This window comes from Macaca fascicularis, chromosome X, assembly GCF_037993035.2.
Source record: "Macaca fascicularis isolate 582-1 chromosome X, T2T-MFA8v1.1".
Classification (NCBI taxonomy): domain Eukaryota; kingdom Metazoa; phylum Chordata; class Mammalia; order Primates; family Cercopithecidae; genus Macaca; species Macaca fascicularis.
In genome coordinates, this window is record NC_088395.1 from 160,386,083 (window position 1) to 160,399,691 (window position 13,609).

The window sequence follows — 13,609 nt, forward strand, 5'->3', positions numbered from 1 at the left end:
ACCAGGCCATAGCCTGCAGCCATGGCACACATCAAACCCAGGCCTTCTGAGACCTCAACACCATGCGTTCCCTCCTTGACTCCTGTTGAGAAGGCAGAGTAGAAAAGGCAGCGGCAGCTCAGGCAGGATGGCTACTTTTATTTCTCACTGGGGCTGGGCTGCTGGCCCCAGGCTCAGGGCGGCCACTCACTGGGAGACACGGGGCAAGCAAGACACAGAAAGGGGAAGTCCCACCCCCAGCCCCAGCCACTCTACTGCTCCCCCTGGGCCCAATGGCATAGAGGCAAAGGGGCCAAGCACACTCTGGAAACATCTAGAAGCCACCAGCTGAATGGGGGTGGGAGGCAGCAGAGCCAGGCCCAGAAAGATCCAGTGCCAGTGGGGAGGACGGGAGGTCCCCCTGAGGCTGCGACTTGTCCGCTCAGCCCACTGTGTGCCCAGGATTCTGAACCTCTGGGGCACCCCCTCCTGCCCCGAGTCACCCAGAGTCTCCTGCCCCCTCCCTGTGCCGGCTCCATCGTATCCTCTCCCAAGCCCCATGCCTGGCAGGGCCACCGGGGTAACCGCCCTAGGGCTGGGCTGGGTGAACCAAGGGCACCGATCCCCCAACCCTCCGGATCATCCCCAGGCTGCAGGGACACATGTGGGGCAGCAAGGGCGGTAGATAAACTAGGGGGATCCAGGCCCCTGAGGACAGCCCTGGCGGGAGGCCACAGGCCTCACAGGGCGGTGAGCTGGAGGCCACCCAGGCAGGCAGGCAGCAGGGAAAGAGATTGGCATGGTCGTGGCCAGCGGCCTCCCCGGGAAGGGCGGGCAAGTAGGAGCAAAAACAAGAGCAGAGCACGGGCCCCTACCCTGCTGGGGCCTATGGTCTGGGGACCCAGCCACACTGAGGAAGACCCAGGAGGACCTGCCAGGCTACTAGGAGATAAAGGGTGCACAGGCCTCCAACCCGCAGGTTATGTCTGGACTGAGTCCAGGGAGGGCAGGGAGGGGCGGTAGCCCAGTTGACTTTCCCTCCCCTAAGCCACACCTCTGCACCCCAACCCTCCCTTCTGCCTCCCGACAGCCCCATCCTCGCTCTCCGAGGCAACTGGGAGGGGACCTGGAGAGGAAACAGAAGCAATGGCCCCTCAGAGCGGGGTTCCCCGAAATCTATGGCCAGGGACTGAGTCTAGCACTCAGACACCATTGGGAACACTGGCCAGGAGTCCCTCGGGTGGATCTGGGAACCTGCTGCAGAAGCTTAGGGGACTGGGCCAGCTCAAGGAAGGGCTCAGGCTGGAAACTGAGCAGGCAGGGCACCCCTGGACCTGGGGCCGAGGAGGACAGGAAGTAGGCAACTATGGAAAGACCCCCCACCACCACCCACCCTCAACTCGGCACACAAAGGCCCAGAGAGGCCCCCAGACATCACTGTGGGGGCAGGGGTGTTTGCAAACATCCGCAGAGGGACCGGGTGTCACAGGCACATGGACAGCTTGCAGGGCCCGGCTGAGGCTAGGACAGAAGCAGGGGGCTGGCAGGAGGTGCCCGGCCAGGGTCCCCAACTGTGCGGGAGGCAGGCGGCACCAGTCCCGGGCAGGATCTCTCAGAAGAGGCACCGTACCCAGCCAGGGCTCCCGGAGACAGGGGTGGTGGGGCCGAGTGTCCCCTCACCCTGTGCCTGGCCCCCAACAAAGGGCGAGCATGTATCCTTCTTGGACACAGTGTCCAGGGAAGGGCACTCCCAAACTGGGATGACCCCTAGGCCAGAGGACCCCCCAGCCCCAGCTGACAGCAGCCGGGTGTCTGGGGAGGCCCCTGGGAGGCAGGGCGGCAGCCAAGAAGCGCACCATCCCTGGATGCACTCTCCAACTGCAACCAGGGCCCGGTCCCCCGAAGGCACCAGCTCTCCCTGAGGGCAGGACCTTGATCCAGAGCAGGAGTGGAGGCCCCCCGGACAGGGGACGGCTGGAGAGGCCCCAGGCTCACAAGCCAGGGAGCGGCGCCTCTGTGCCCGGAAGCCCCTGGGTCCTGCCTGGGCTGCTGGTAGCTGCTGTGGGCCGAGGGGTCTGGAGACCCCAGGGTGCTCTGGGGCAGCCCCTTTGGGACCCTCAATGGAGCCAGTAAGTCTAGGAGGGCGCCGATCTGTCCAGGTGGGTGCATGGGCCGGGACAGGGTCTGGCTGCTGTCGTGACTGTGCCCGTCTGCCGAACAGGCCGCTAGGAGAGCACTCCCTGAGCGAGGGCGCTGGGCAGCCTGGGGAGGGAGGACACCGTCCCCGTCCAGGCCCCCGAGGCCCCCATGGCAGGGAGAGCCAGACCTCCTCACTGTTCTTCCCGGGGGACCAGGCCGGGCACCTTGGCTCAGGGGAGACAGGGTCACAGAGGACAGCCAGCGGGCAGGTGGCCCAGGAGTGTGGGGGTTCAGTGGGCCTGACCGTGTCCTGAGGCACCCCAGGATCCTGTACCCAACACCCTGGGGGAGGGGCTGTCCCCACCTGCCAGGAACACATTCCTCAGGGAAGGCCCGGCAACCTGCTCTCGTCGGGTTCAAGGAGGGCCAGGCGGCTTTGGAAGGGGTCAGGAGCTGTCATCAAGGGTCCCCTGCATTGCCCAGAGGCGGCACCGGCCAACAGGAAAAGCACTCATCGCCCACGGAACCTCTGTGACAAATTCAGAGCCACGGAGAGCGTCATCAGGAAGTCACCTGCCAGTCCCAGTGGAAAGGATGGGGCAACCTCCTGGGGCCCCAGTGGAAAGCTCCTTCCGGGACCCACCTGGCACTCCACATCCCACCCCCCAGGCCAGGGACTGCCCCTGGAGCCTGGAGCCCAGTATCCGGCAACCTGACACATCACGGAACAAAGGAGCTGCTCTGCCTTCACCACGATGGCGCGGCACACCCCCTCCCTGCCCCGGCCCCTCTCCTTTCAGGGCTGCATGCCGGGAGGACAGGCCTCCCCTGTCTGCAGAGAGAGGTCACCCCACTTGGGGCAGAGAGGGGGCAGGGGCAGGAATGAGCCCCTGGGAGGAGGGCATTGGAAGTGGGAGGCACATGCCATGCAGGCTGGCATGGGGCACTCATGCCATGCAAAAGGGGCTGTGGTGACCAGAACGGGCTTCCCGCCGGCTCCTGGGGATGTTGGACCAGGGGTCCCGGACCCGGGCTGGGAAAGGCTTCCATGAAGAGCCAGCGAGCACACAGCACAGACCCTGCGGGGCACACTGGGTCTTGGGGGCAGAGTCTCCCTTCTTGGGGTTCTCTGTGATGGGTTTTGCAACCCTTTCAGGATGTCAAAGCACGCCCCGCCCTCAGAAATGCAGACCGCGGCCAGTGTCAGCCCCAGGAGGTGGCCTGCTGCTCCCGCTGACACCAAGAACACGTTCCTGAGGCGGCCCGCTTGGGGTCTCCAGCAGCCCACACAGCTCTACAGGCGCCAAGGGCGCTTCTGACTTGCAGCACTCAGGAACAGCCTCCACCCTGAGCGTGGCGCCCTCTCCAGCACGTTCCAGGGTGGACCTGTGAGACCAATAAAAACCACAGCGGAGGTGAGGCGAGTCACTTAGGAGGCCAGGTCATAAAGAGTGTGTGGCCAGGTCTAGGGCGCCCTCTCCTGCTGGTTCGATTGGATTGCAGGTCCGGGGAAAGCCGAGCAGTCCTGGGAGAAGGCCAGGTGGGGAGCAACTGAGGTCTCCTGCCGCAGCCTCCAGAGGGAGAATCATCACGAGGGCTCCCCACCCAGTCAGATAGGATGACTGGGCCCCAGTGGACACCTGACCGCAGCCTGAGAGGGACCCTGAGCCACAGTCCTGGCTCCCCGAGAGCCCTCCCAGAGCCTGTCCCTCAGAACCCTGGGGGGTGAGAGGAGCGCTAGGTGGGGAAGGACCGAAACGTGGAGTCGTCTGTTACCCAGCAGTCGGAACTGGTGCTCAGCGTCCAGGGGGCAAGACACAGCGTGAGCCAGAAGGAAACAAACCGACAAGAACCCCCAGAAGCCATCAGGAAAGCCTGGAGATTCTGATGACACGAAAACTAAAATCCCCTGTGTGACCAAGCACAACCCGCAAACCGCACAGTCAAGAGACAAGTGATAACATGGGGAAAAAATAGTAGCAAGAGGTGACTAAGGGCTCGCGTCAGTCACACACACACACACACACACAGAGCTGGACACACGGACAAGGCAAAGTGCAAGGACAAGAGAGCAAAAGGGGGCGGAGGAGAGGAAGGGAGAGGGAAGGAAGCGTCTTCTCCACCGGGACGCAATTCCTTGGGAGTCCGTCTGACCCCAGGGCAAAGGGATGCTGGGTCGCCAGAGCCACCGAGGAGACTGGAAGTCCCGCCAGACCTCGGAGCCCAGCAAAGAGGAACCCGGGCGGACGGGTCAAACCCAGCGGCCGGCTCCGGGGGTGGGTGGTGGCGCTGTGGGGAGCCGCCTGAGCAGCATCACCAGCAGCTGGGAACCCTCCCGGTGCGGGAAGGTTGGCGGGTAAGGCGGGTCTTCCCCGGACACACACTGGGCTGGACCCAGCGGTCCCATGGGTGCTGGAACCAGCCCTGCGGGTGTTCCCAGCCAGGCACCCTCCCGCGGGAAGACCGGTTGAAGGGATGGCTCCTGTTGGCACCCACGTCGAGGGATGGCTCCTGTTGGCCACCACCGTCTTCTCTGCGGGGCTCACCTTTCCTACCTCCCCCAGGAGACAGGCCAGGAAGCGCCCCAGCCCACGACCGCCCGCAGCAGAGCAGGATTCCCTCCCCGGCGGCCACCGCTGTCAAGGGACGGGCAAGACTTTGTTACCCCCACCGCGCGCCACCGCGGAACGCTGCACAGACACCTCCAGACGCCGCTTCCCCCAGGACGCCCGCCCGCCCGCCCGCTCTGCCCACCTATCCCTGGACGCTGCCGGGTGGACGGGTGGGGACGGCCCTGCTTCCCCACGACTCCCCAGACGCGCCCCGAAGCACTTTCGGAGCACAGTGGAGTGGGAAGGGCGGGGCGGCCCCTCGACGGCGCCCAGGCGAGAGCGGCTCACGGGGCTTCCCGGGCCCTGATCTCGGGGGACGCCTGTCCGCCTCGTCCCCGGGGGAGGACAGTGACCGCCGGTCTGCACGGGAAGGGGACTCGGCGCATGCCCCGCAGGGCCGGCCCAGAGGCTCGGAAGGCGATGCCGAGGCGGCGGCGGCGGCGGGGTGGGGCGGGGCGGGGCGGGGCGGGGCGGGGCGGGGAGGGACAGACCTAGTGTCTGCCCGCCGGAGCCCACAGCTGCCTCGCTCCCCACCTCCGGCTCGGTCGCTCCCCGGAGGCTCCAGGCGCCCACAGGAAGCTCCGCCCCGACCCGCCTATCCAGCCTCCTCTTCGCCTGTCCTCGCCAATGACCGTGCTCAGATTGCACGGAATTCCCGCCCCTCGCCCTTGGCGGACGCTCCTGCTGCCCAATGGACGACACCCTGTCGCGTGCGCGCTGCTGCGGCCCTGCCGGGCGTGGCGTGGCGCGGCGCGGCGCGGCGCTCTCTGGCTCCTAAGCGTTCCCGGGAAGAGAGCCGGGGCGCTGGCCGCAGAGTCGTCGGTGCACACGCAACAGTGCCGCCTTGTGTTTTGGGTGCGGACCTGCGCTTCTCTAAGCGTTCCATTCCCGAGAAGGGGCGAGAAACGTCCAGAGGTCGTGGCACCTGCCCGCCGCTGCCGGGCGTCGGCCGTGGGCGCAACTGAAGCACCCCGGGAGCGCGGCGCGACATCCGTGCCCTCCGAGGGCGGCCCGGGTGTCGCCGCGGTTCGCGCGGGAGGGCGCGGCCGTGGGCATTTCCGCGCTTGCGCGGGTTCCAGTCTCTGCCCCCCCGCCCCCATCCCCGGACCGGCTCCTCCCTCTCATGGCCCCGCAGTAGACGCAGCTCCTCCCTCCCGCGGTGTAGCGCGGCCAGGGCTCTGCTCCAGGAGTCATCGAGTCCGCGGAGCGTTATCTCAACGGACCCACACGCTGCCCTCCGCTGGGGTGGGCCGAGTACCCTCCGCCTCCCGCCCGTGAGATCCATCCCAGCTCTTGGCGGGGGTCCGTGGTTCTTCTCGCTCATGGCCACGGAACGGTCCACGCTCGCGGAGCCACAGGCTGAGCTTTTCCTGGTGAGGGACAAGGTCGTGGTTTCCCGTGGCTGGTGGCCCTTACGGAAGAGCCTCCTGGGAGCACGAACTTGCAGGGTTTCCTGTCATCGGGTTGCCACGCCCGTCTTGAACGCTCGAGTCCACGCAGAAGTGCAGAAGTGGATGTATAGCTTTATTTGTAATGTTGTCTTCTGTCTTCTTTCTTCTTTCTTCTTCTTCTTCTTCTTCTTCTTCTTCTTCTTCTTCTTCTTCTTCTTCTTCTTCTTCTTCTTCTTCTTCTTCTTTTCTTCTTCTCTTCTTCTTCTTCTTCTTCTTCTTCTCTCCTTCCTTCCTTCCTTCCTTCCTTCTTCCTTCTTCCTTCTTCTTTCTTCTTTTTTTTTTTTTTTTTGAGGCAGGGTCTCACTCTGTCGCCCAGTCTGGAGTGCAGTGGCGCGATGAGGGCTCATCTACAGCCTTGACCTCTCCACCCTAGCGAGGGCTTCAGCCTCCGGCCTCAGCCTTCCATGTAGCTGGGACTACAGGCGCACGCCACCACCACGTCCACCTAATTTTTTACTTTTTGTAGAGATGGGTCTCGCTTTGTCGCTCAGGCTGGTCTGGGATTCCTGGGCTCAGGTGATCCACCTCAGCCTCCCAAAGTGCTGGGATTTGCTGGGATTCTGGGCACTGGGCACTGGGCACTGGCCACCGCACCTGGCCTGATGTGTAGTTTCAGTAGAAACCACCAGAGTCTTCAGGGTGGCCTGTGCATCACTTTACACATATTCAAGCGAATATTGAGAGGTTTTTGAGGCCGGACGCGGTGGCTCACACCTGTGATCCCAGCACTTTGGGAGGCCGAGGCTGGTGGATCGTTTGAGGTCAGGAGTTCGAGACCAGCCTGACCAACATAGTGCAACCCCGTCTCTAATAAAATAACACAATTAGTCGGCGTGGTGGTGCCCTCGCCTATAATCCCAACTACTCACAAGGCTGAGGCAGGAGAATCGCTTGAACCCAGGAGGCAGAGGTTGCACTGAGCCAGGATGGCACCATGGCACTCCAGCCTGGGTGATAGAGCAAGATTCTGTCTCAAAAACAAAAACAAAAACAAAAAAACGGTTTTTGAAACAACTTGAAGCAAGTTATCCCATGTATAAAGTAGTATAAAGTTATTTATACTATTCTTCTGTGCAATCACCCACATAGTTAAACAATTTAAGGCCCATAATCTGGCCGGGCGCGGTGTCTCACGCCTGTAATCCCAGCGCTTTCTGAGGCTGAGGCGGGTGGATCACGAGGTCAGGAGTTCGAGACCAAACTGGCCAATATGGTGAAACCTCGTTTCTACTAAAAATACAAAAATTAGCTGGGTGTGGTGGCATGTGCCTGTCGTCCCAGCTACTCGGGAGGCTGAGGTAGAAGAATCACTTGAACCCAGGAGGCGGAGGTTGCAGCAAGCCGAGATTGCACCACTGCACTCTAGCCTGGGTGACACAGTGAGACTCCGTCTCAAAAAAAAAAAAAAAAAAAAAAAACCATTGTGCTACACATTTTGTAGTGATTTTTTTTTAAGCTTTTTTATAATTTCAACTTCTTTGTTTTTGAGATAGAGTCTCACTCTGTCACCCAGGCTAGAGTGCAGTGGCACAATCTCGGTTCACTGCAACATTCACCTCCTGGGTTTAAGCAGTTCTCCCACCTCAGCCTACCGAGTAGCTGGGACTAAAGGTACACGCCACCATGCCCTTTACGTGGGCCGAGATAGCGGCATTGCACTCCAGCCTGGGCAACAAGAGCCAAACTCCGTCTCAGAAAAAAAAAGGACAGTGGAGTCCTAGATGGTGAGGGTAGCAATGGAGAAACCCACTTCAATTTCCTTGTGCCAACGGTTCATGGAAGGATTCCCATGGGAAGGTCAGGAGGGAGAGGAGCCAACAGGTGGAACTCCGCCAGTTCCCCTGTCCTCACCGTGTAGGGCTGCAAGATTGCTTGGTGCCTGTCTGGGCTCCAGGGCCCCCACCCGCCCCTGCAGGCTTGTGTGCGGATCAGCAAGAGGCACTCCGCTCTCCAGGCAGGTAGTCAGCTGGAGGCGAGGACACGGGAGGGATTTCAGCCCTCTCACTCCCCAGGAAGGTGTCCTTGTGCAGAGAACAGCCTGCATGACCTTCTAGGGCATGCAGGATTAGACTGTATCCTCCCTCTGCCCAAAGTGGCTACGGAAAGTTCATTTTAACACCCACTAGAGAGTGAGGAGACTGTAGGTGGAATTTCTTTTTTGTTTTTCTTTTTTTCCGAGACAGAGGAGTCTTGCTCTGTGGTCCCAGGCTGGAGTACAGTGGTGTGATCTTGGCTCATTGCAACCTCTGCCTCCGGGGTTCAAGCAATTCTCCTGCCTCAGCCCCCCGAGTAGCTGAGATTACAGGCATGCGCCACCATGCCCAGCTAATTTTTTGTATTTTTAGTAGAGACGGGGTTTCACCACGTTGGCCAGGCTGGTCTCCAACTCCTGACCTCAACTGATCCACCCACCTCAGCCTCCCAAAGTGCTGGGATTATAGGTGTGAGCCACTGCACCCGCCCTGTAGGCAGAATTTTTTTTTTTTTTTTCTGAGATAGTTTCTCTCTGTAGACCAGGCTAGAGTGCAGTGGCATGATCTCAGCTCACTGCAACCTCTGTCTCCCAGGCTCAAGCAATTCTTCTGCCTCAGCCTCCCGAGTAGCTGGAATTACAGTTGTGTGCCACTACACCCGGCTTATTTTTATATTTTTAGTAGAGACGGGGTTTCACCATGTTGGCCAGGCTGGTATCGAACTTCTGACCTCAGGTAATCCGCCCGCCTCGCCCTCCTAAAGTGCTGGGTTTACAGGTGTGAGCCACCGTGCCTGGCCATACATGACTTTTTTTGAGACAGAGTCTTGCTCTGTTGCCCGGGCTGGAGTGCAGTGGTGCGATCTCAGCTCACTGCAATCTCTGCTTCCTGAGCTCAAGCGATCCTCCCACCTCAGCTGGGATTAGAATGTGCTGCCACGCCTGCCTAATTTTTATTTTTTTTTTCTTTGATACGGAGTCTTGCTTTGTTGCCCAGGCTGGAGTGCAATGGCACGGTCTTGGCTCACTGCAACCTCTGCCTCCCGGGTTCAAGTGATTCTCTGCCTGAGTCTCCGGAGCAGCTGGGATTACATGCCCCCGCCACCATGCCTGGCTAATTTTTGTATTTTTAGTAGAGACGAGGTTACACCATATTGGGCAGGCTAGTCTCAAACTGCTGACCTCGTGATCTGCCCACCTTGGCCTCCCAGAGTGCTGGGATTACAGGCGTGAGCCACTGCGCCTGGCCAATTTTTAATTTTTGTAGAGGCAGTTTTTCCCCATGTTGTCCAGGCTGGAGGTGGGGTGTCCGCCCACCTCCGCCCCTCAAAGTGCTGGGATTACAGGCGTGAGCCACCGCGCCCCGCCGCAATCCTTGACTTGTATTGCCCCAGTGGTGTTACAGCCTGGAACCCAGTTACAGACGTAAGTCACCGCCGGGATCCAAAGTCCCATGATGGAAAGGGAGGCTACCTTCCCCTGGGAAGGACCCTGCACTGTTGTTGCAAGTGCACCCCAGAAATCGTCCCAAGCTTTTCTCAAAGGGACCTGAAGTCATTTGTAAAAGCCACATGTCATCCTGGAAAACAGGTGCGCTCAAGCAGGATTCCCTCCTGTCCTTCCTGTCAAAGGACGGGAAGTTACCCCACCGCGCCCCACCTGCAGATGGTGGACAGACACCTACAGACGCCACTTCCCCCAGGACGCCCGCCCGCTCTGCGCACCTCTCCCTGGATGCTGCTCCGTGGGCGGGTTGGGGCGGCCCTGCTTCCCCACGACCCCTAGACGGGCCCCGAGGCACTCTGCGCACAGTGGAGTGGGAAGGGCGAGGCGAGGTAGTGCCCAGGCGAGAGCGGCTCATGGGAGGCGGCGCCCGAGACGCAGTTGGCCAGGACGGTGCGGGTCAGGGTGGGCGGAGCGGGGCCAGTGATGCCCCCGGGTCTCCCAGGCCATGAATCTCTGTGGAGACTTCTCCTCGACCTCTTCCCCGCGGCAATGTGCGAATTCTGGGTCTCCAGGAAACGGGGATACGGGGCATGGCTCCCAGCAAGGCCTGGTCCAGCTTCTCCGGTAGGGGAATGGGTCTCCCGCTCCGGCCTCCCGGGTTGACAAAGGAACGCGGGCCCAGGTCCCTATAAGGCGCTTCACCGCCGGGGCCTCTAGCCTAGAAGGAGGCAGGGAGCGCATGTCCGGGACCCGCGCAAGCTCGGGGACACTCTCGCGGTCGCCGGGAGGCCCACCCAGGGTGCTTTCCTTTTTCCCCTCTCAGAAATATACGTCTGTCACAGTTAAGAGCAAAGCCTAGGGCAAGAGTTCTACGCCCAAGATGGCCAGCCGGAAGCGGGCTTCTCGCGACCATGTGGCGAAGCCCCATTCGTCAGCTGGCCGCCCGCGGCCCCGGTACCCGGCCACCTCTCTGATCTGCGCATAAGCTGGGCTACGCCTGGGCGCAGGCGCTAAGAGCGGCTGCGTCTATGGTCATGACGTCTGACAGAGCGTCCACCCGCCTTCGCCAGGACTCTATGGTTCTTACGAGCGCAGAGAGACCGCCTATATAAGGCATGCGCAGGCGTGGGAGCGCCCCTTTCCCTTCGGCGCGGTGAGTAAGCGCGGTTGTAGTCTCTTGCAGTGCCATTGCTGGTTCTCACCCCTTTTAGGTCTGTTCTCGTCTTCCGTTCCGACTCTCTCTCTCTCTCGTTGCAGCCACTGAAGATCCTGGTGTCGCCATGGGCCGCCGCCCCGCCCGTTGGTGAGTCTTGACTCGGTGTATTTTCACTGCTGGGAAACGGGAGGGGAAAGAAGTGCCTGTGGCCGCTGAAAACAGCTGTGGGGTGGAGCGTCCCCCGTGCGGCGGCCTTGTCTTGGGAACTGATCCTATGTTTTACATCTCCCAGTTCTTTTTTAGTCTTCAATATTACTGTTTGTTCCTTCGTTCCCGTGTCGGTGTGGAAGCGACTGTTCCCTCATATATCTCTCCCTGTGTCCTGCAAGCTCACCGCATTTTCGGACGCTCGATGCTCTCTTGGGGCCTTTGTGTGCGTTCTCTGTCTTATTTCCGGGCGACGTGCCGCCTGCCTTGTCGGACTTGAAGGGCAGTCCGGGAAAAACGGGTGCGGCCGCCTCCTGTGTCCTACAGGGGGCGCCAGACGCCTTTCCACTCGACTCGGAGGTGGATTTAGTGCCACGTGCCCGAAAGTCTTAAATTGGGTGATCTGAGCTGTGCAGTGATAATGCGGCGATTTTGTAGTATGCAGTGTCTTGAAGAGATAATTTTTAACCAGGAAAGTTTGTTGCGAAGTGTTTATAGGAAGCGTAAGACAAAGTAACGGAAGATGGTGGCGGTTGTGTTTCTAGTTTTGGGTGTTCTCTGTGTTGCAGCAGCCAAGTGTTGCTTTGTAGTTTATTTCCCCAAATGCAAACGGTTTAGAAGTGGACGTGCATTCCCCACCCTTTTCCTGTCCCTCTTTTGGGTTGTTCCTTGAGGGGCAAAGTCCCTTTTGGGCTTTATGTGAACCTCACCTAACCTGTGTTTTTTCACTCCCCTGCAGTTACCGGTATTGTAAGAACAAGCCGTACCCAAAGTCTCGCTTCTGCCGAGGTGTCCCTGGTAAGTAGTGGAAGGGCCCCTGCACTGGCTTGGCTCTACTGACTCAGCGTCCGTCTGTGACACCCCCTGCACACTTGCCCAATCCTTTTTTAGATGCCAAGATTCGCATCTTTGACCTGGGGCGGAAGAAGGCAAAAGTGGATGAGTTTCCGCTCTGTGGCCACATGGTGTCAGATGAATATGAGCAGCTGTCCTCTGAAGGTAAGGCAGGATTCTTTGTTCGTCACCCCCAGTCCTTCCTCTTTGCTCCCTCAACCCCATCCATGTACACTGCACTGGAATTGGGAGTTAATGAAACATAAGCCTTTTTACAAAACCCAGCCAACACATTTCCCCTGAGCTGGAGAAGGTCATGGTGAATGTTTCTCTACTATCGTATTTCACTTTGGTGCTTTCTTTCCCCCTACCTAGCCCTGGAGGCTGCCCGAATTTGTGCCAATAAGTACATGGTAAAAAGTTGTGGCAAGGATGGCTTCCATATCCGGGTGCGGCTCCACCCCTTCCACGTCATCCGCATCAACAAGATGTTGTCCTGTGCTGGGGCCGACAGGTGAGCTTGGTCTGGGCCTTTTAAGACAGTTTTCCCATAACTTGGAGTCTCTACGTTATTAGGCTTGCATTAATTCAACGGAGCATAGAGGTACTTGGCCCCAGTGACTCAGCCACTATGGCTACTAGAAAAGCCAGGACACAGCTGGCAAGTGATTTTCAGTGGCCACTCAGGACCCTTTCCTACGTACTGTTGCGGATACAAACAAAGCATGAGTAAGTCTTAGTAAGTAAGCTGTTTCCCACAGGTGAGGGGAAACACTTGTGATGGGAGTAGCTTTTCTTTTAGCTTGATGACAACCATCTTGCCAGCAAGCAGGTAGTTGAAGCTAGTAGAGGAGCCCAGTGGTGCCTTGCAGGACACCTCCATGGTTCTTGAGATGCTCTGCAGCCAATTAAGCCGACTGAGTTCCTTTCCTCATGGGGGCCCAGTGTGCAATGACTGCAAACAGCAGCTTCCTTGGTAGTGTATGCAGCCTGTTTGTTGTATGGGTTGCTCTAAGGGACCTTGGAGACAGGCCTTTCCGATGGACATTCATGTTTCTAACTTTGCATTACCCCAATGTAGGCTCCAAACGGGCATGCGAGGTGCTTTTGGAAAGCCCCAGGGCACTGTGGCCAGGGTTCACATTGGCCAAGTTATCATGTCCATCCGCACCAAGCTGCAGAACAAGGAGCATGTGATTGAGGCCCTGCGCAGGGCCAAGTTCAAGTTTCCTGGCCGCCAGAAGGTACGTATGCTGCAGTCCCCTTCTCCCACCTTTCTTTGCCCCAGGCCTTCTGACTCAATTCTTTCCATTGCTCCCTAGATCCACATCTCAAAGAAGTGGGGCTTCACCAAGTTCAATGCTGATGAATTTGAAGACATGGTGGCTGAAAAGCGGCTCATCCCAGATGGCTGTGGGGTCAAGTACATCCCCAATCGTGGTCCTCTGGACAAATGGCGGGCCCTGCACTCATGAGGGCTTCCAATATGCTGCCCCCACTTAATACTCACCAATAAATTCTACTTCCTGTCCACCTATGTTTTTGTATTTACATTCTTGAGGGAGAAGGAACTTCCTTTGGGAACCTTTGGGTCATTGTCCTTTCATTTCAGAAACAGGTTGACAGCTCAGCCCTGCTCATGAGGCAGCAAACCCTGCAAAGGGCTAGGACTGGTGGCCTTATGTCAGTTGTCTACTCTGGAGCTTGACTTGGACCTCCCCAGGTCCTAGGCAGTAGGTTGAAAAGCATTGAAGTGCTTTTCATGAAGTACAGCTGCAGCAAAGCCTTGCAATCCCAGGCTGGGGTCAGCCTA

The 13,609-nt window shown here is 59.1% G+C and overlaps 1 protein-coding gene, 2 long non-coding RNA genes and 1 other non-coding gene across 4 annotated transcripts; 3 read left to right on the forward strand and 1 right to left on the reverse strand.

Annotated features, from left to right (window-relative positions):
• Positions 1-5,891: 5,891 nt before the first annotated feature.
• LOC141409427 (uncharacterized) lies at positions 5,892-10,478 on the forward strand. The gene is made up of 2 exons (XR_012430058.1): positions 5,892-6,103; positions 10,423-10,478. It is a non-coding gene; the product is annotated as an uncharacterized lncRNA (long non-coding RNA).
• On the reverse strand, positions 6,335-10,461 carry LOC141409426 (uncharacterized). Its single transcript, XR_012430057.1, has 2 exons — positions 9,878-10,461; positions 6,335-7,148 (listed from the first exon to the last, which is right to left on the reverse strand). It is a non-coding gene; the product is annotated as an uncharacterized lncRNA (long non-coding RNA).
• A 223-nt stretch (positions 10,479-10,701) lies between the features above and the next one.
• Positions 10,702-13,333, forward strand: RPL10 (ribosomal protein L10). Its single transcript, XM_074029664.1, has 7 exons — positions 10,702-10,752; positions 10,857-10,902; positions 11,702-11,760; positions 11,854-11,961; positions 12,172-12,310; positions 12,878-13,040; positions 13,119-13,333. Exons 2-7 carry the CDS (start codon positions 10,880-10,882, stop codon positions 13,269-13,271), a joined length of 645 nt encoding a protein of 214 aa, XP_073885765.1. The 5' UTR covers positions 10,702-10,752; positions 10,857-10,879; the 3' UTR covers positions 13,272-13,333.
• LOC123571478 (small nucleolar RNA SNORA70) lies at positions 12,695-12,829 on the forward strand. Its single transcript, XR_006695635.1, has one exon. It is a non-coding gene; the product is annotated as a small nucleolar RNA SNORA70 (small nucleolar RNA).
• Positions 13,334-13,609: the final 276 nt, after the last annotated feature.

Coding starts and splice junctions, on each gene's coding strand:
- RPL10 (XM_074029664.1), top strand. CDS start 10,880: ATGGGCCGCCGCCCCGCCCGTTG. Junction 11,761..11,853: donor CTTCTGCCGAGGTGTCCCTG/GTAAGTAGTGGA, acceptor ATCCTTTTTTAG/ATGCCAAGATTCGCATCTTT. Junction 13,041..13,118: donor AGTTTCCTGGCCGCCAGAAG/GTACGTATGCTG, acceptor ATTGCTCCCTAG/ATCCACATCTCAAAGAAGTG.